General features: G+C 38.0%; 1 protein-coding gene across 4 annotated transcripts in view; it reads right to left on the bottom strand.

The window, feature by feature from the left end:
* Window positions 1–6326: 6326 nt before the first annotated feature.
* Window positions 6327–22008, bottom strand: part of Kcnb2 (potassium voltage-gated channel subfamily B member 2) — a 393959-nt gene continuing 378277 nt past the window's right edge. For all 4 annotated transcript variants that reach the window (XM_071602296.1, XM_071602297.1, XM_071602295.1 and 1 more), the window contains exon 3: window positions 6327–8948. In XM_071602296.1, coding sequence (XP_071458397.1) covers window positions 6792–8948 — 2157 coding nt within the window. In that variant the 3' untranslated portion in view covers window positions 6327–6791. The remainder of the gene's footprint in view (window positions 8949–22008) is intronic.

A 22008-nucleotide genomic window follows, 5' to 3' on the forward strand; every position in this document is an offset into this window, starting at 1 on the left:
AGTGGAATGGGAACTGTAGGTTTCCAAGCTCATCAACCCAATAGCTTCATCTTCACAGATCCATGATTCTTAAACAACTTCCACTTTTGAGTTCTTATTCAGCTTCCCACTAAGGGCAGAAAGGTCAAAGTAACATTTATTGTGGATCCAGAGTGCAGACTAGGGCACTGTTAAATATTCAGCTAAAGTCGTGACTTCGTTGTGATTTAGAGGCAGCAGGGTGAAATATTTCTGAAAGTGCAGTGCAGAGAGAGGATAGCCACAGTATGATCAGATATTTGGGAGTAAGAAAGAGAAAACTGAGAAATTATAATAAAAAAAGAGAAAGGAAAAGAAATTCTTGGGATGTAGTTAACTTTTGGCTATATGAATGGGTAACCAAAAGTCGTGAATTTTCTTTCAAGTTCTGCTTACCATATCCTTTCTTGGCAAGTAGAATTCTACTTTATCTCGGACTGACCACTAGAGGACACTCCAAGTGGAGAATAACAATCAGGATGGCACCTCATGACTTCCTTCTGAACCTGTTAGCTCAGCTTCTGCTCTGTCACTGTTCTGTCTCTTGGGTCTTGATTCTTTATTTTTATTTATTTTAATTTTTTATTAGTTACACATGACAGTACAATGATCTTGACATATTATACATTTGAATCAAATGGGGTATAATTTCTCATTTTTCTAGGTGTACAGGTTGCAGTATCACATACGTGACTATATAACAATGAGATTCTGCAACCTGGGTCTTGATTCTGAAAGTTTGTTTTTATTATTTGATTCTGAAAAGCTGCTTTTACTATTTAGTATGCCATCAAAAATCTGTTTCAGGTTGAAACAGCAAAAATAATAAAAACTCTTCAACCACATTGTCACAGTGGGTGGAAGATAAACTACATTGCTCAGATTAATATTCAGCTTTGGTCAGATCAGCAGGTTGTGATGACTTTGATCACAGCAAACAGGGTGGGATTAAAAAAATCAAACAGAACAGTTGAAATGATAACTTAAACATAATTTCTGGGTGGAATCTTATTTTCTTTTGATAAAGTGGGAAATACCTTCATTGAAATACATTGTCACAAGAATTGAGCGAGATCAGTAGAAGAAGGGGACCAGGTAAAGCAGGGAAGGAGGGGAGGAAAATGGGAAATACTGGGAAATGATATTGGCTGAATTATGTTGTTATATTCTGTGCCTGTATGAATACGCAACAACAAATCCCACCATTATGCACAACTACAATGCAACAATAAAAATATAGAAAATAAATGAGGAAAAAAGAAATACACTGTTGCTATATTTCAGACAGCTGTTATAATTGAAGCCTGGGTATTTGGAAATTATGGGGTGGAACTTGAATTTGGGGAAAAATAAAAGGATGATTTTCTTGTTTATCAAGGGTAATTTGGAAATATCTTAGATGATAGAAATAATTTCTTCAGGACAGAAAGTGAAGTTGAAATTGTGACCTCAATTCTAATTTTCATTTAAATAGTAAATATTTCATCTAAATTACAAAGAAGTAGATATGTAGACCTAATACAATTTCTGTTTTAAAATGTAATAGTTTACTTACATTTTTTTCTTAGTCTTTCGTTTTTTTTGTTCTTGTATCTTTAGCTGGCCTTGAAATGACTTATTATTATAGGCAATTTCCCCACCTTTCTGTGTTTATATGTATATTTATAGGTTAAAATGCTTTTAGACTTAGTAAAGAAGAGATTATGCATTAATGGCAATGATAAATATGGATTTATGGAATTAAGTCAGGCTGTTTTAAAAAGGCAAGTAGAAGAAATGGTTATTGAAACCACTAATGGATAGCAGTATATCACAATAAGTGCTAAGTTGAAAAATACATAGGAGATTCACCAAGATTTTATATTTGAGACATTTTCTCTTTCTTAGCAGGTATTAGCTTTTAAATCTTTTCATATCTACTTAGATTTTATAGTTTCCTTTTGCTTTCTTTTTTCTTTTATCTCCTTCTTTTTTAGTTTGTTTGGAGGATGACATTATAGTGGCAAAATATCCAATATATTTTCAAATCCTTGTGGACCTCCTGAATAAAGATCTGGAATCAAGCTAAATGATTTCTGCATATCAAATTTTAAATATTAGAAATTTAGAGGTCTAAGCAGAGAATCATGATACATCCCTAAAATGTTACCTATAAACAATAAGAAAGAACATTAAAATGCTTCATTTTCAACCATGTAGCCATTGAATATACTATTAAAATGTAAAATTTTTATAGACCTTTTCACTAGTATTAAATTTTGCTTCAGTTATTTATGATAGACTATTATTCGCTATTTTTGACAAGCAATTAATCTATCTGAAGACATTTTTGATTTTTGTGTTTTGTTTTAGGTGTTAGAAATTGAATCCAGGACCTCACACATGCTAGGCAAGCACTGTGCCACTGAACTACATCCCTAACCCTGAAAAACTATTTTTAAATTCATCAGATAATTAGGAAAGACAACTCATAACCTCATGCAATCAGATCAACAATTTGCTGTTTGAAAAACTAAACTATGATTAAAAATAATTATATATCAGGCTATAAACCATCCATTTCTTAAGAAAATAGTTCTTTGAAAAATAATATCATTTGTTACTGTTGTATACTTTCTTGGTTTGATCATGAAGTGATTTTTCTCCATTCTCTAAAGTGACATTTTTTCATAACCCAGATCATCCTCAGCCTGGTTGTTGGACCAGGCAGCCCCATGAGACTGAGTTTGTTGTACCTTAGTGCCTGGTGTTGAATATAGAGTGCTCAACTAGTATTTACTAAACGAATGAACAGTGAAATGACAGTCAAATTCAATGAGACAATATTTTTGAGTTTGGATTAGAACTATTTCTAAAGTTTGATTTGCTTTTGTTTCAAAAGATCAAGTGGCTTCCTGCAGCCCTCTGCCTAATGTGCATGTCATATTGCATCACGAATAATGCATTCTCCTCTTTAGCCAAGGGGTGTGTATCTTATGGCCAGAATTCCAAATTGGCAAACATATGTGCTAAACATGGTCCATGCCAATTAGCTCAAGTCATTACCATTTGGCACGATCCACTGCTACATTAAGCAAACTGCATGACTGTAAATTTGCTTCTAGTTTTATTTACACAATTCCAAATATTAATAGTAAAAAGCCTCTAATTAAACATACTTTTCAGTGATATATCAGAATGCCAGACTTGAAGCCAGATGACATGCTGAGGCCAGGTCCCACTATTCACCAGTGACCTGTGTGAACTTGAGCAAAGAACAAAAACCTCTCTTGTCGTTGATTGGTAATTCAGAAGATTGTTGTGAGAGAAGAAACTATACATCCATAAGGCTTTTTGTTTTTTTCACAATTCAACTCTCAAGAAAACATAGTTGAATTATTGATTTTGCTTGGCTAGTGTCTACATGAAAGTGAGACAGTTAATGATAAGAAATTAATGGGAATAGACACTTGGCACATAGTCTTCTTGTTACCAAATATAGTCACATAAGGGATGCTTGCTTCAAAGCAGTTGGTTGTGCCAGAGTGAAGAAACTTCTGGTGCAATTGTTTAGAGACTAGTTAAGCCAACTGCAGGGATCCACTTAGTATACTATCATTCTTGTGTATGTGGACCTACCTGAGATGTATATTGATGCCTATTTTATCCTCTTATGGATGGTCTCAATCTTTGGGCAATGTGCACTGGTTGTTGAGAATCAGAAGAATCAGATCAGTCTTTCCTGGGACTGTGCTATTTTGAAGTCATTCAAATAGTTTACATATTGTCATTTGTCCCTGGTCTCAATGAATGAACTCTCTCAGTAGCAGACATTTTCAGTAGTCCTCAGGGTACCAATTCTATATTCCTGCCTATAATCTATATTGAGGCAGTGCTTCTCAAATTGGGAATGCATTATCTGGGGGATACAAAAGAAGTATCCTACATTATAAGAATATTAATTTTGTTAATTCACAAATAATACAAAACATCATTTTAAAATATTGAAACAAGTATTTCACAGAGTAAAATGCAGCATTTACATGAATTTTAATGTAAAACTTATAAGACTTCGAAAGAACTCTTGTCTGGTAGGCATATTTCCAGATCTTTCCAGGCATACATGTTCATTCTCTGAGTTAGGTGCAGTTCATGGAAAAGGTTTAGAAAGCACTGCACAGATGCATCTTGGGAACTCTCTGTCACCAAACTGTCTCCCTGTGGAATACCAAATTCAAAGAGTTTTTAAGAGGAAAATTTTCTATTTTTCCTAACTAAAGACTATTGGCCCAGAGGAACTAGGATGAATTGAAGAATAAAGTTTCCATGGGATATTTTGGACAATTCTTTAAAACTTAAACCAATGAAAAGGAAACAAAGACACTTCCTCCACTTAGATTGAAGGGACAAGAGTTTTTAGGGAAAACACTTCCATGAGCCTTGTCCTCGACTAGGCAAGGCTACTGATGTTAGGAATTCTGGAGCAGACACATGAATAGTGAGAACTTAGTCAATTGTCAGGACTACAAGATAAGTCCACTGTGCAGTGAAATTAATTTAAAAAAATTGAGATATATCAGTAACAGACATCAGACAATAACTGCTTCATGAGGCTATATAAATAAAATGATTTTCATAACTTACTTGCTATTCATCTAATAGCCAATAAAACTGTTTGACTTTGAAAAACTATATATAGAAAATTCAAACACTCTAGCTTTACAAAAAGTGATCAATGTTTAGTTTTAGACACTGAAATAAGTATGAGTAATGTAAATATCAATGATAATGACCATAAACTCTTAAAGGTTATGTTTTGAAACATAAGAAACAGAAATTCAAAGTACAGTGAAAACAAAATGTTTTAAATAATTATTTTTAGCAGCAGGGCTGCTTAGATTTCAACTAAAGATCAAAGCTTGTTTTCTTATCTGAGATTTAATGACCAGATTTTGTTAATAAAGAAATGTTAAAGCCTGAAGCTAGGTTTTAATATTTGGGCTATTTTTTTTTTCCTCCCTAAGTTTTTTCTTTCTTTAACAATTAGAATAAACTATAGAATGCTTTTTTTCCCCCTTTACACAATAAGCTGTGCTTTTAATTTGGCTCATCATTTTCCTATTTCCCTGAAATTTATACCCACAGGTGCAAAATGCATTTTGCTGAAGCAAAACCTGGACATTCATGGGAGACAAAGGAATAATTCATTTGAAGTCTTAGGGAGTTTGACATCATTTTTTCTTGGTTTTCATTTGGGCAAGACTGAGACCCAAAGAGATTGTGGAGGTTTATACAGGATCGCACATCTGGTCACTGCACATCTGTGATCAGAGCCTCCGATTCCTGTGAAGTAAGGTGGATTGGAATGACCAGGGCTCAAGGACAGACCTCCCCAACAGGGAAACTGCCCGCATGTGCCTTAGTGCCTCTGGATTTCACCATTCTCGGTAGAAAATGCTGGAAGTGACTTTCATCAAGGTTACCACTCCCAAGGAGATGGATCTGGAAACCTGATGAAGGTAGTTGCTGAAGGGGTTTCTGATGAAAGTAGTTACTGAAGGGGTTGCCGCCATCTGTGGCTTGGGCAGAATTCCTATCCTGCAAAAGAGAAAAACTTCCCAAACCTCCACCCCATTACAGAGAAACACTCAGTGACCCATTTCTAGGCCTGGGCTCTTTCCTTTGTAACTCATGTTGAAACAAACTTTCTCTCTGTAAGGGGTGGCAGGCTCTGCTTTTAGTTTTTCAAAAGTCACTTTCTGGAATTTCCATTTTGGCATCTCTACATTATTATTTATAGATCTTTAGTTTGAAAAGTTTATATTGAATATAAGAGAAAAATGTAGTCAGGTTGAGATGGACAAAATAGATTTTTAAAATCTAGTTTCCAAATATGGAGTGCCAATTTTTTAAAAAGTTTTGTTGTATGATATAACCCTTTATGTATTTTTTAGGATTTTTTAAAAATGTATTTCTCTAATAGGCTATGGCATGATGCATAATCTTTTGGCAAAATTTCAAGCTTCCATTCCAAATATTGCGATACCTGGTCATTAAATCTTGCTGATTTCCATGATTTATAAATAAAATCACAAATGCTACAAGTAAGCAAAAGCAAAAAAGAAAAACATACCCTATGGATTATAGCACAAATAAATAAAAATACTGTATTCCTTTAAATGAATGTTCTTATAAGAGCTTTATAACCCAAAGCAAGATATGCGAGATGGTTTAAGAAGAGGTTGCAGTTTTGCAACCGGAAGTCTGTATAGCTCCTCCAGGCAGTAGCTGTGAAGGAAATACCTGCATCTCAAAGACTTGTTTCCACATGTTCTTGACACTTCTGCATCCAGGCCCCGTTATTTACAACGTTATGCATTTTGCAAGCTCAAAGCACCTTACTCCTCATAATTATGAATGCATGCAGTGACATTTCATCCTTTCATGTGCAAATTCTAAAATTCATTGTAACATAAAAGTTAAAACTTGAAAATCTGCCTACAATTTGAAATGAAAGGATCAAAAATGTCAGACATTGCAGAGGACTGGTTCCTAACAGAGCTCTCTTTATTGGTTTACTGTTCTTCAGTTGTTTTTGTTTGTTACAAAATGCAGTCTTGACTCTTTATTTAAACAGTACTTAAACTAAACTGTTCATGCCATGCAAAAAATAACATTTTATGCACTTTTTTTGGGGGGGGATAGGGGCGTCCCATGATTTAGTTCACAGGCATTATTAACCGTGTTTTAAGAAACAAGTTTTTTTTTTTTTTAATTATTGCTTTTGTAACTAGTCACATGCTGGTTTCACGTGTGGGACAATAACCTGTGTCGCCTGGGTTGGAATGAATTTCTGGGGCAAACAAGTGGTTTTCCATCTTGCACCCTTCTTGACTACTCTCCTTTTTGACTTCACCCACAGCGTGACAAATGTCTTGCCTACAGTTGTGACTTGTGTTCTGAGGGGAGGAAGAGCCCACACAGCCCTCTTCTCTCAAAGGGTCTCTCCCATCACTAGGCTTATCTGCAAAGCAGTTGGGGCTAGAGTCCGCTTGTATGTCCGGCCTGGCCCCTTGGAGCTCCAAGAAGTCTTCATCTTCTCCAGTATCTATTTCAGTGAAGCTTCTCCTCTCCCTTGAAGAGAAAGGAAATAGTTTCTGTTTGGGAAACCGAGGGGACAGCCCTTTGGAAGGTCCCTGACAGTGTGCTGAAACATCAGCACCCAGCAAGGGTCTGTCTCCTTGGGGAAGGGTTTCTTCCAGGAGGATGGTACTGATGTGCTGCGGGGTGGTGAGAGAAAAGTCAGCTGTGGTTACTGGCAGTGGCCTGGCTGTGCTGGGTGGAGTCTGGGGAGCACTGCCTCTGTTTTCCTGAAAATTCACTTTGAGGGATCTGGACTTTAATGGGTTGCTCCCTTTCAGTGAGCTCTTAGGGCTGTCAGTGGCACTGTCAGACAGCACAGGACCATGTAGCCCACACTGGGCACCACTGGCATCAAGGTTCACAGTTATATCGATTGGGGCATATTCCAGGGTGGCATCCCTGGCATCACGCCCTTTCTCTCTGCTGAGTGTTAGAAATGGGGGGCCTCTGGCTCTTTGGTGCTCATCTGTCCCTGGGAGGTCAGTGGGGAACTTCATCTGCAAGTGAGATGCAGAGGGTGGTGGCAGGGGTGATCTCTCTGTCTCTGTGAAGTCAGTGGCACAGCTGGTGAAGCTGTCGATGCTGGAGGTGCTCTTCATGTCCACAATGACCTCGGTCTGCGCCACGGCCAGCTGCTCCTGTGGGTAGACCACTTCTTCCATTTCTATCTCTTCTTCATACACAGATGGCCTCTCAGGCTGTTCTTGGCAGTCTGGGTTCGGGTGAGAATGAGGCTGTGTCTTGGTGATTTCATTATACAGCATCTCCAGTTTCTGGGCACTCAGATGCTGTGGGCTGGAGGAAGAAGTGTTGTTCAGCTGCTCGTGGGAGTCTTTTTGGCTAACCTCCTGGTACTTATTCTCATAAGATTTGTTGGAGCTTGTTTCTGACAGAGCCTTCCTGGCCCACTTCCACCGGCTTGGGGACAGGTGATTATCATCAGCCGAGTCCTTTGTATTGGCTGACTCTCCAGCCTTCTCAACAGCCACGTCTATCAGTTCCATACTTCGAGCGAAGGCATCTTTTAAGTTCATAGAAACAATGCTTCCATTCCTTTTGGCCCGCTCAAGAGCCTCTCTCCTTTTAATGGCCTTCTCCTGACGTTTCTGCTCTTTATAAAACTCAGAAAAATTGTTCACAATGATTGGGATGGGAAGGGCAATAACCAGAACCCCAGCAATACAGCAGAGGCCTCCCACAATTTTCCCTAGTAATGTTTTAGGGTAAATGTCACCATAGCCCACGGTGGTCATGGTGATGGTGGCCCACCAAAATGATGCAGGAATACTGGTGAACTTGGTAGCATCTTCATCCTTCTCAGCGAAAAATACCAAGCTGGAAAATATCATTATCCCCATGGCCAGAAATAATATCAACAAGCCCAACTCATTGTAACTCCGTCTGAGGGTGAACCCCAGAGACTGCAGGCCCGTTGAATGTCTGGCGAGTTTCAGGATTCGAAGGATGCGCATGATTCGGAAGATCTGGACCACACGCCTCACGTTTTGGAACTGCAGCACACTCTTGTTGGACTCTGTGAGGAAAATGGTGACATAGTATGGTAAGATAGCCAGCAAGTCAATGACATTCAGTGGGCCTTTAAAGAACTTCCATTTATTTGGTGAGGACAGGAACCGTAAAAGGTACTCCATGGTAAACCAAGCAATACACACAGCCTCCACGTGTGCCAACTTGCGGTTGTCGGTGGGTTGTCCAAATTCATCATTTTCCTGCAGCTCTGGAAGTGTGTTGAGAGACAAAGCAATGGTGGAAAGTACGATAAACAGGATAGACACGATGGCCAAGATCTGGAAAAGAGGAGAAAGGTCAAGTTAGTAGGTCCTCTTGGTCGCTTAGGTGGCTAGGCAACCTGTGGATCCGTGGTTCTCTAAATGATATGGAATGCTTCAAGTTATTCCAATAAGGATTTAAGAAGATAAACTTTTCTAAAAGCCTAAAGTTCTCCAATGAATACAAACACATTCACTCTTCATGAGTTCATTTCACCTAAAAGCCGAATGCACAGCTGGGAGCAGTGGCTGCACACCTGTAATCCCAGCAACCTGGAGGCCAAGGCAGGAGTATCAAAAATTTGAGGCCAGCCTGGGCAAATTAGCAAGCCACTGTCTTAAAATAAAAAAATTTAAAAAAGGAGGTGGCTAGGGTGCAGTTCAGTGGTAAAGTGCCTGTGGGTTCAATCCCAGTTTTTTTTAAAAAAGAGCCTAATGTACATTTAAATTCTAGGACCTAATTAATTTGAACAAAGTCAAGTCCCCTTTCCATGCCATTGTTCTTAGGCACAGTTGTGTGGGTTTCCACCATTGGATGTGGGCCCCATATGGCTAGAACAGTATTTTTTTTTGAATAATCATCTTTTCTTTCTTAGCTAGCTATAATTTTTCTCTCTTATAACCATCCTGTTGTTTCCTTAAGTGAATTGTCTTACATACTATATAAGCTAAACAGAATTCATGATTGCTATAAGTTTTATTATATAACTAAGAATATAAATGCAGAACATAAATGTGGAGAGAGAATATGGCACTCTGTATGATACTACTTCTCCTAAGAACAAATACTTCTTGTGTGTAGTAAGTTTTGACATTGGAATCAATGTCAGGATAGCCTTTGTTCTGGGATGTGTGCACTCTGGGCGAACATCATGTGGGAAAGGAACATTATGAGTTATTATGGTTTGGACATAGGTATTCCCCTCAAAAGTTTATGTGTTAAGACAGGAATGTTCAAAGCTGAAAAATTTGGATCATGAGAACTGTAACCTAATTGATGAATTATTCCATCTCATGAATTAATAATTTTAATGGACTACTCTATTGGGTGATTGGCAGGTGGGGTGTGCTGGAGGAGGTGGGTCACTGGGGCACGCCCTTGGGGATTGTATCTTGTCCCCTTTGCTCCTTCTTCTCTGTTTCCTTGTCAGCACAAGCTAAGTAACTTTCCTGCCTTGCGCCCTTCTACCATGTTGTTCTGTTTCATCTCAGGCCTGGAGCAATGGAACTGGCCAACTATGGACTGAATCTCTGAAACATGAACCCCAGATAAACTTTTCCTTCTCTTGTCAGGTCTTTTGGTTATAGCAACAAAAAGTTGACTAACGTGTAAGCTAAGTTCAGTCAGGCAAGATAAATAGCTTGAAGAATGATCATGGTGATAGTGCAAGGCAGATATTCTAGGCAGAAAAGGTAGTAGCATCATGTCAGGCTTGGAAGGAAAGAGGCAGAGCTCAGAAAGAAGAAAGAAGAGGATCAAATGACTGGGTTTTAGAGTCAAGAACTCTGAACTCTGTCCTTGACTTTCACTGTTTGACCTTGGGCAAATTACTAAATATATCTATCTCAGATTGCAAATATGGTGAGTGAAGGCAATAATCATAGTCACTTCATGATTTCTGTAAAGATTACAGAATATACAGATGTTGCTACATATATAAAAAATACTCATAATGGTTAGAGGCTAAAATGTCCCCCCCCAAAATATGTAGAAAATCTGTAAAATTATACATTATATAGACAACCCAAGAAGGGATTTCCTTCCTATAACCTAATGTTCTAGATTTATGGGGTAAACTAGGAAGATTAATGTTTGAGGGCAATGTAAGGAAGATGTTCTTTGTTTAGTAAAGGATGCACATTTGGAATGTAATTCTTGGTGGAATAGGAAACCTCTCTTACCTAGGTCAGTTCTGGCTTGGTTTCATCTGACTTTTGGCCATGACCTTGGTAGGTGTCATTGGTCTCAAGTATTATAGGTAGATTTGAGAAAAAATATACTGACAGTGAGTGTTTCATTTAGAGAGTCAGCATCTAGTAAACATTTGAAAGGACAATGATTAATATTCTGAAACCACAACTCATCAGACTGAAAAAAAAAATAGTTTACATCAGGACTTCTTTCTCTATTTCTTTTTTCTTTATCCTCTTAAATTTCTCTACTTCCAGGCAATTCTCCTTTCCCTTCCTCCTTTCTCATCTTAGGCTTCCTATGCCTTTCATTGTTTGTTTGCTTTTTTTCTTCCTATTCTTTTGGCTCCCATCTTTCCTCTTAAATAGATAAAGAAAACCATAATTTAACATATTTCAGAATGGGTCACAGACATTAAATAAAGACTTATGTTTCTTTAACTTAAAGAAAAGTGCTTTATTATTAGTGTTTTGTGTTTTTTTTCCCTTAGAAATAGGTTAAGCATTTTTTTTTTCTGAATATACTTCAGAATTTCCTTTAAAAAGGTGGGTAAGTGAATAACAGTAGAAAAAGGTCATCTACTCTAAGAGATGGTGAAAGCTGAAGTTAGAAACTCCCTCAAGAAGGTTTATTTAAATAAACCCCTAGATAATGGGATTCAGATGGTTTATCAAAGGCACCCTGGGAATGCTCATCTTGCATCCCTTCCTTCAGAGGCCAAAGGCAGAGTAATGCCTACAATACTCCATCACTAAAATGTGCCTGAGGGGAAGCATTAGTGAGATCCCATCCATTTACATGCTCTTACTGTGAGGAACCAGGGCAGCCGTGCATTTTCTAGGTGGTTGGTCTCACTGTTACTAATATACCTTTAGACACTTTTGAGTATTCGATTTTCACCATCATTCTTGTACTGATACTCCCTAGATTTTCCACATCTAAATCCATTCCCTTGCCCACTTGGGATGCATTTTACTGATGTTTATTCTTTAAAGAGAAATTAGAAAAGCAGAAATGCAATTGAATTCGCTCCACATTCTATTATTTTCCAACCTGTTTTCCTCCTTTGGAGATCCAACCTAAGGCCTTGTGTTTACTAGGCAAGTGCTCTACAACTGCGTCATACCCCCAGCCCCCACATTTCAATCTTTAGGACAAAGGGAAAAATGAAAAGTCCAAAGTGGGCCTTCAGTTTCTTTCGTTTTTTTTTTAATTCCCAATCAGTGCTAGATTTGTAGGCCATTTTTATTTCTTTTATTTCTTCAATTAATTTTTTTGGGGAAAAAACACAAAACGTTCTATAATATTAATGTAGTCCATAGCTAGCTGATTACAGTTTAACAAACATGGCTACCTTTAACCCTTGGAAATAAGCAAACACATAAGATGATTGGGAGTGCATTCTTGAAGAAAAAGAATTACCAAAGGAAAAAACACTCCAACCCTAAGCCATCTCACATTCATATTAAGGAAACCATAAGTCAATGAAGTACATTATTTTCTCCTGGTGAAATTCACCCTATCAAAACCCATTTGCTCTCAATCTAGAGGAATGGTTTATTTTAAATATCTTCTGAAGCTTGGAGTTCTCCCAGAAAGACAACACTATAGACAAAATTTTGACCATATACCAAAGGTGATGCGTGGAACAATAACCCAAATGCACAGTTATTGTCTTATTGAAGGTTTTTTTTTATACACAAAAAATATAATAAATGTGAAAATTTTCTCTAAGCTATAGGATGAACTTCTAAATATGAATATTTACATTAGTACAGCAAACCCTCGTGGCATTTAGGTGTTGCTTCATTTATCTTAACTGTGCACAGGTTAGGACAGGACTGACTGAAGTTTTTAATCTCTGTCACCTCCAACAACTGACTTCTGGAGCTGGCAGGAGTAGAACTGTTTCTCTCAGCTTCCGCAAATAGACTGATGTTTGTACGTGGCAAAGGAAGTGGAGGTTCCAAGTGATTGTGTCATGTTGGTATGGTCTCCTTGGAGATTTGAATTAGGTCATCTCCAAGGTTCCTTTACCTCTAACATTTCTGTGTCTAAATTAGAATATTTTGCTAATTCCAGTCATGTTTGTAAACCAAGCCAAGGACAAGGCACAAATGACCCTGACATTTTGGTTCAATAGACAAAATAAAATTTTATTGCTTACGAAGTCAAAAGTTTAAAAGGGAAGACTTTGAAAAAATATTGCACCATCTATGTTCTGAGCGTTTAATTACCAAGTACAGACATTCTTTCTGGATAAAATGTGCTTCCCTCGTGAATCGTCTGGATGATTACTTTGTTTTTTCACTTAGACATAGATATTCACAGGATCATGTGGAGTTAAGGACAGGACTCCTAACACTTGTATTAGTGGGCACTTGAAGTTAATTATATTGATTTCTGTTTGTGAGAGGGAGTGAGGAAGCTGGAGACTTGCCTCAGTTATGCCAACTTAATGATTTTAATCCTTTGAAGATAATGGTTGTTTTGCAGTGGAAAGAAACACAGGACAAGGAATTAAAATAATGATGCTGCCTCTGCTGATGTGGACAAGCCAGTTCCCTCCCCGAGTTTTAGTTCCTTCTTCTCAAAATGAGGGGCCTCACCTTACCTTGAGGCTTGTTAAGGATCAAATTGGATCACACATACGCAAGCATCCTATAAAATGTGAGTGTGCTGAGTGTAAAAATGCCAGAGATGTGTCTGGAAGAAATCTCTGACCAGCATTGGAAGAGAATAAAAACACTTAAACTGTTTATTTTCCATGTGAATACAATTCTAGAGCTGTTCCTATTCTCATCTTTAACACTTTCAAACATATTACCTAAGCATTGATTTGCCCAGACCAGTGTATCTTATTTTCCTCTGGACTGGACTATCTAGATTGTCTATATGAGTGAAAAAAAAAAATAGATGTATATTCCCCTGACCCCACGTTTAGGGATTGAATCCAGGACCTTACATATATGTGAGGCCAGTGTTCTGCCACTGAGGTGCATCCTCTGCTCTTTTTATTTTCTATTTTGACACAAGGTCTTGCTAAGTTGCCCACCTGGACTTGAACTTGCAATCTTCTTGCCTCAGCATCCCAAGTAGTTGAAATTAAAGTCATGCACCTCCCTGAGTGGGTAGGCTGCCAGTATTTATTGAAGAGAGTGAGGTTACTTTAGGTGAGTTTGACCTGCTTCTTGTCAATATATGCAGGAAATTTTCTAGGCTTGTCTTCACATGTGATAATCTGCTGTAAATTCACTGGCATTCAGCATTCCACAAAAATATACCGACATGTATGTGCTTCATGAGGAAGGTAACACGTGGTACTTTTTCTCTTCCCTTCCTCTTAAACTCTCCTTCTTTCCTTTCATAAACATATGCTGGGAGGTGATATAAATAAACTGAGTTAAAAGATCTTAACCTCTAATAGCACTCCTGCTTTTTCTTCTTAGTGGGATGCAGGATGTATTTTTCTTAAATCTGATCAACAATGGAAAACAACATGGAGAAAGATGCTGACAGGAATTTTCAGGATAAAACCAAATTGTTTGAGTTGATAAGAAGGAAAAGTCTTGTGACAAGCATTCTTAGAAAAGCTTGAATAATCTTCTACTTTCGGAATAGGGATACAACACGTTGGCATTTCTGAGTCTTTAAGCCAAACGCCAACCCACTTGTTGAGGGAAGAAGCAAGGAGTTGATAAGAATATCTTGATTTTCATCCACTCATCTCCTATTTCTAGCTATTTCCCAGAAGACCACTGGGTGCAGCAAACCCAAAAGTAACTCCTTTGATTTCCTCCAAAGGAAGATTCATCCATGATAGTTTTCAGGTCTAGCTTTTCATGTTCCTTGAACCACAGGATGGTCTCCTTTGTTAAAGCTGAAGCCTCTTAATAGGCCAATAGCTCTTCCCCAAAATGTTCCAAAACAAAAGATGTTCCATGCTTAAGTATTCTCAGTTGATTTGCATATGTAGGCAAGACCCCTTTGGGCTAACACCATATGACCAAATGCAAAAACTACATCTCTCTAAGGTTCAGTTGCTTTAAAAATTCTTTGGGTCCAAAGGATAACATAAACTCAGGAATTCAATTCTTCCCCAGTTTGTGGAGCTATGGAATGAGGGATGATCCACGTACAAGTTGATTTCATCTGTAAGTCTCCATAATAGCTCCCATTTGGGGAGAAGTGGGATGTGAGAAGTAATCTTGTTCTACATACAATCAATTTCTTTCCATTTTTTATTCTCACATAAAAACCCATTCTTTGAGAGGAGAGTTTTTGGTTATCTTATGACTAAAGAAACCATTTTGATATTTTCCTGGTATCTTTGTAATAAACTTTGTTTCACTACCCATGATACGTTTCTATATTTGAACAGATTAGATTCTAAGCCAAACCATGAGGGGAAGGCTGGCAAAGGCAAACTTAATATTATTACTAGTAACTGCAAAGAAAAGAGCCAACAGTGAGGTGGAGATAACATGAATCTTAGCACTGACTTCCATGATTAGGCAGTCCCTTTCTAGGTAATTGGTCCTGAGGGAAAGTCATCAGGAGCCCGAGAGTGAAAAGAGAGAGTGGCCAAGCTTGGCAGAATGCAGACATTACATTCTCTACTAGCTCTCACTAGCAGGGACCAATGGCTTTCCTTTTGGTAGACTGTCTGACTCCCCCCAGGGAAAAGCACAACATAAATGTCCTTCTCTTTCCTGTATGAAATGATAGAGTTTGGGGGAAAGATGCAAGAAGAAAATGAATGGAGTGCATCCTTTGAATAGGTGTTCATTTAAATTGATAAGCTTAGCATATGTAGATTGTAAAAAAAAAGGCTGGAAGAAATATTAAAAATACTCCATTTCTCATTTCATAGGTAAAGAAACAGAGATTGAGGAATTCTATCAAGTGCCTGGTAGTGGGAGGGGTGATAGTGAAAGAGATTTAGAGTCCAAAGGCCTGAGTTTAAATCCCAATTGTGACATACTTTGTTAGCTTTATGATCCTGGTGTGTTAGTCAGGTTTTCATTACTATGACCAAAATACCTGACAAAAACAATTTAGGGGAGGAAAAGTTTATTTGGGGCTCATGGTTTCAGGGGTTTCAGTCGCTAGCTGGCTGACTTCATTGCTCTGGGTCTGAGGTGAGGCTGAACATCATGATGGAGAGGTGTGGCAAGGGAAAGTCCCTCAGCTCATGACAGCCAGGAAATGGACAGAGGGGTGGGGATCAAGGGGTTGGGGGGCAACAGGGACAGATATAGTCAGGCCATGTCCCCAGTGACCTACTTCCTCCAACCACACCCAGCTGCCTATAATTACCACTAAGTAGTCCATTCAATGAGGTTACAGCTCTCATAATCCAGTCTTTTCATTTCTGAATATTGCTACATTGCCTTATACATGAGCTCCTTGGGGGACATTTTCAGATCCAAACCATAACACCTGGATATCATAATTAGCTTTTCTGGGACTCCGTAGTTCCTTAGAGAAAATGTGGAAGACAGATGCTTGTTTTGCTTACCTAGATAGCTTTGTTTTGAAGACCAATTAAACATTGTGTATGATAGCATTTTGTAAAGTGTTAACAATGTTAATTATATTCTTATCTATGAACTTTCCAAATCATACATCAAATTCTGTTGTTTCTATATTCATGACCTCAAAGTCAAGATGGTGGTTATTTCAATATTTTACAAAGAGAGTGTAGTCGAGTGCACAGCATAATTAGGACAGTCAAAAGTGCAGCAGGTTCTCAGCAAGATTTCACCAAATGGCAAAAAGGAACCAAGAATTCCCCAAGTTGGACTTTTCTTAACAGCTGCCAACCTCCTAGATGCTTCCACTTAACTGAGTTGAAGTGAACTCAGAAGCTGAGAGGAGCAGTCCTCTGAATGCTTGTAGTACTGATTTCCTACATCATTATACACAAGAGGTGCATGGGCACTTTTTGCATTCACCCGAACTCACACAATCTCCCTTTGTAGGCTTGCTTGTACTCAGCTGCCTATTTTTTCAGGGGAGCCACATTTAGGAAATAAAAATATAGCATGCCGGGTTATAGGTGAATCTAATGTTTATATGGGATATATTTAAACAGTGTTTGCTGTGTAACTGAAATTCAAATTTAACAAGGCCTCCTGTATTTGATCCAGCGACCCTACCTCCTTGGTATTTTGGTCCAGGGGACAATCCTTCTCCAGGATGCCCAATTGTATTTTCTTGCTCCTGAAAATCTGGAAGTTTGAACTGAGAGATTTGGAGATGAAGAGTCGCTGGGATGGAGTCAAGTTATTTCGTAGTGCTCCGGAAGCAGGAGCAACAAACTGACATTGTGAGAAGGCTTGGTTTCTGCCTTCTGAGAGTACCTTCTGGCAAGGGGTCTTTTTCCTTCTCCCTCTTTTGCTGAAGTTAGCCAGAGTTTTAATCAGGGTCTGTTATATCCATAAACCTATACAATCTTCTTGAATAATCATTTGAAAATCTCATAGGAGACTGTTCTGTTTCTCAAACGAAAATTTAGAATCATGGAAGGCAATGACTACAGATTTTCTATACAGTTTTCTAACAGAGGAGGCACTTTGCAAATCCACTGTGAACAAAGAAATGAGATAGAGAGAAAGAGGGCAGGGGAGGGAGGGGAAGGGAAAGGGAATATTTCCACAGAACAGGAGAAAATGAGAATGGACCTTGAAAAAACAAAATAACACCTAATCATCCAAGAAGACAATGAGGGGTACTTTGTCATTTTTGGTTGCTTTCATGAAGCCCAAAGTCAGCCTAAAAGTTTTAACTAGAATTTTTTAAATTGTAGAATTTTTTAAAAATAGAAATTCATATTAAAAATAGTCCATTCTGAGATAAGAGAACAGGTCTACAAGTTCAATGACATAATTTTTTCCCCAGTTTTAAGCTCTATACTTTTTATTAATCCTTTCCTTTTTCCATTATGCTGAATAGATTGTCTTTAAAAAAAAATCCGTATTCTTTGGGAAGCCTGCTTTTGATTATATATTGGCTTTGGACTTCACCTTCATAAAATAATGCCTTTTCTTAAAAGTGTACAGTGTTTATTCTATACCACATTTTGCTATTGTTGTTGAGTATAATTTGGATTCTGCAGTTAATCCAAACAGTTAAAAAAGTGATAATTGCATGTATAGATCTGGGTAGATTCAGGTTTGTGCAACAACACATTGATCCACTAGAAGAAATTTTTTTTAATGGCAATTTTATTTTTTAAAGAGAGAGGAGAGAGAGAGAAATTTTTAATATTTATTTTTTTAGTTTTTGGCGGACACAACATCTTTGTTTGTATGTGGTGCTGAGGATCGAATCCTGGTCGCATGCATGCCAGGCGAGCACGCTACCACTTGAGCCACATCCCCAGCCCCCACTAGAAGAATTAATGTAGCTTATTCAATAAAATACCTACATACACTTTATATACCTACATACCTATCATTGTTCCATGTATTCATAAGTAAATCCCCACAGAAGAATAATAAAAAAGCATAAAAGTATAAACTTAAGAATACTGTATGTTCCACTTAATAAATATATATTTTCAAGCACAATTTAAAAATATATTTGTGCATATAAATAAAGCATCTTAGATATGTGGAGACAGGGTAAAATAAGTAATTGACAGAAGCCTCCCTCACTTTTCTCCTTATTAGTTTTCTAATTCTTCACAAGATAATTCATGAAAACTCAAAGGAGACAAAAACAGATCTTGAACATTGATAACGTTCTGAATACTAGCTTATTTATTTCTGTATCCAGATTCTGTAATATTCTTTTGTTGTTGTTGTTGTTGTTATTGTTAAGATGTTTTCTTTGATCTAAAGACAATTCTAATAACAAATCTTTTTTTTTTTTTTTGAGACAAACCTTAAAGGACAGGTAAAGGTTTCCAAAAAGAAAAGGGGATAAAATATATTATGGGCTGAGAGAAGAAGGTGGGGAATGACTTTGAATCCCCCCAAGTTATGATTTGCTCGGAAAATGCCAAGTCATTTTTGTATGGCTGGGGACAACTATAAAGATACATGGCATGGAGGCATCTGTGGTGACTTCAGAGATGCTAAATATAAAGGTATAGGCTGTGCACTGTTCAAACCCTGAGGGCTCCAGTCAAGTTATTATAATGTGAATGATACACCAATCGTTGGTGCAGTGCATAACTTGTACAACCAATTGCAACAGCCCTGATTTCGGGGAAGTGAGTAGTTTGTTGTGATTGGACAGAGGTGGAGGCACAAAGGGTGGGATGGGAAGCTTCTGGGAAGTTAGACAATGGACAAATTTTGCAGGGTATTTTATGCAGTAATGAAGGGTTGGTAGGCTTCCTTTCATAGGCCTGTTTTTCTCAGAGTGTGGACCCTGGACCATCAGAAATAGATCAGCAACATCAGCATTATTTGGTAAGTTGTTAGGAAAATTCCCAGGCCCTGCTCCACACTTTGGGAAGAGGTCCAGCAATCTGTCTTTTAACAGATTCTCCAGGTGATTTGTTACTTGCCAAAACTTGAGGATGCCACTGTAAGGAGTAAAAGCCACTGGAGGATCTCAAGTGAAGAGTTGGCATGCTCAGCCTTGCATTTTAAAAAGACTCCTGGATATAACGCATGAGCCTAGCTGGGGATACAACTGAGGGCAAGAAGTTTCTTTTGCAATGGTGGTAGAAAAAGGGGAGATGGGATAGGGTATATAAATGCTTGTGAAGCAATAGCTGTCAACTGCAGGCTGGGAGAGGAGGTCAAGGTGGACATTTTCTACAGTCGCATCAACTCATGCTGTTATCTGCATGGAGTGACTCTTAGATTCTTGGAGGACTACTTAAGGCCTTGCCTAGTCAGCCTCAAATTGTGGCCCTTGAGCCAGCAGCATCATCTGGAAGCAGATTGGAAATGTAGAATCTTAGGCCTCACAGCACGTCCACTGAATCAGAATCTGCATTTTAACAAGATTCTCAGGTAATACATATGTGCATTTAAGTTTGAGAGGGATAATCATGACAATTTCATTCACATTACTAGGTTGTAGTGATGAATCATCATGAAGTGAAATTTCAATCTTACTTGTTATGGAGATGGAAAAGTCCAGGACTCTCTCAGGTTCAAGACTAAGTTTACCAGGAAACTTAAATAGCTCTGACAAATATCCATTATTATTTTATAGAAGTAGATGACTCAGAATTATTCTACACCTAAATCATTTCTGATCTTTGAACATACTATTTCTCATAGTAAAAAATATTCTAATCAGAGCTTTAGGCTTTAAAATAAATTCTTTCTTAAACAACAATTTATTGGCATATGAATAAATTATGAGATACATGCGATATTACTTACCATAACTGTTTTCTTTTATAAACTTTTATCTTAAGTGTTCATTCTGTAATCACACAGAGCACAGACTAGTTTAAGGAGCTATTTATACTTGCTGTTCCCTGAAAGCATGCTCATTTGTTGAATTATTTCTCACCCATCCTTACTTCCAATTTCTGCAAGGAAGTCTTCTAAATTTCCAGAATTAAAGTGCCATTAAAAACTGGCTTTGTTCCTTGAATACCTAGTCGGCCCCAGCAGCTCATCAATCACCATTAACAGAGAATTGCAAGGATTTATTTCCACCATTATCCCCCTATCTCAAGACCGCATCCCAGCAGCTTCAAAGGAAGAAAAAACAAAAGCCATAATGCAATCATTTTTCCTTTTAATGAATCTCTGCAGCAAACCTCTTTTGAAAAGTACTTTTGGGGTCAATGTCATTAAGACCACATTATGGAATGCCAGAAAACAGAAGACATGTGAGGGTCATGCTGTAATGGAGCAGTGCTGCCAAGGGAAAAGTTAGATGGGAGCCAAATCCAGCAGGGACTGAAGAAAATTTGCCCGATTCACTTTACATCTGCTATTAGGGAAGGCTGCTGTGCTGTCCCAGGGCCCCATGAGCAACAGTATCTCATGGATCCTTCTGTTGCAGAAATCACAGGTGGTGTTCTGGCAAGAAACTGAGGATCATAAACAAGGACCTTTCATTGAGTCTTATTGGGCTTGTTTTGGCAGCAACAACTGGGGACTGGTAATTCGAATGGGCCCCAGTTTTTCTGTAGTTAGTAGGGACTGAAGAAGTATTCATTAAATAGAAAAGCCCTGCATTTTATTGCTGTCTCATGTAGACATTTTCCACAATCACATAAATTCATTCTGCGATCCACATAGAGTGACTCCTGGATTCTGTTGTGAGGGTTATTTATGACCTTGATACTCAAAATGTGGCCCTTGGGCCAGCAGCAGCACCTTCAGGCAGATTGGTAATATAGAATCTCAGGCCCTATCCCATGCCCACTAAATTAGAATCTGCATTTTAACAAGATTCTAAGTAATTCATATGGGCATTTATGTTTTAGAGGCACTGGCCTCAGATATAAATGCACACCACTTAAGAAAAAAAAAATCAGAATTTAAGACTTTTCCATACATTTTTTTAACCACTTGATCTCAGTTTCATGGGCAAGAGCAGATTCTCAGACCCTGTGGGACTTTTCAATACTGTTCAGAGGTTCTGGGCTGGGAGGGTGTAATCAGTTAGAAAAAAGTCTTGCAGATGATGCCGATGTGGTGTCTGATTCTACCTTGACCTCTTCTCCTACTCTGTGGTTGACAGCCATTGCTTTAAGAACTTGCACATAATGCAATTCAAGATGGCAGTGGAAAGAACACTTGGTGTTGAGTCTGACGACTTAAGCTTCATCCTGGTTCTCTATTACTAAGTAACTGCATTACCTGTATCAAGATGTGGAGCTTGTTGGGGCTAATCATGACAAGTTCTTTCACATTACTAGGTCGTAGTGATGAAATTATACAACACACGTGGAAATGTTTTGGAAATTATATGCTTCCACATAAATGTCAATATAATTAAAATTAAATTACATTAAAATAATTAATTGAAATACATTTTTTTCATATGGGGTATAGAGTTTTGGGTAGAATTATTAACTCAAATATGATGTTAGGGGTAGAAGAATTTTATTCTTGTGACTTCCTGTTTGATGTTAATGGGTTCCTTCTTATGTAACTGCCAGTTAGCCCATTTCTGAAGATGATGCTGACTGATTTCAACAGTTCGGTTGAGATAAATGTCTGGTCCCTTTGGAAA

This window comes from Marmota flaviventris, chromosome 15 (genome assembly GCF_047511675.1).
Source record: "Marmota flaviventris isolate mMarFla1 chromosome 15, mMarFla1.hap1, whole genome shotgun sequence".
NCBI classification, from domain to species: Eukaryota; Metazoa; Chordata; class Mammalia; order Rodentia; family Sciuridae; genus Marmota; species Marmota flaviventris.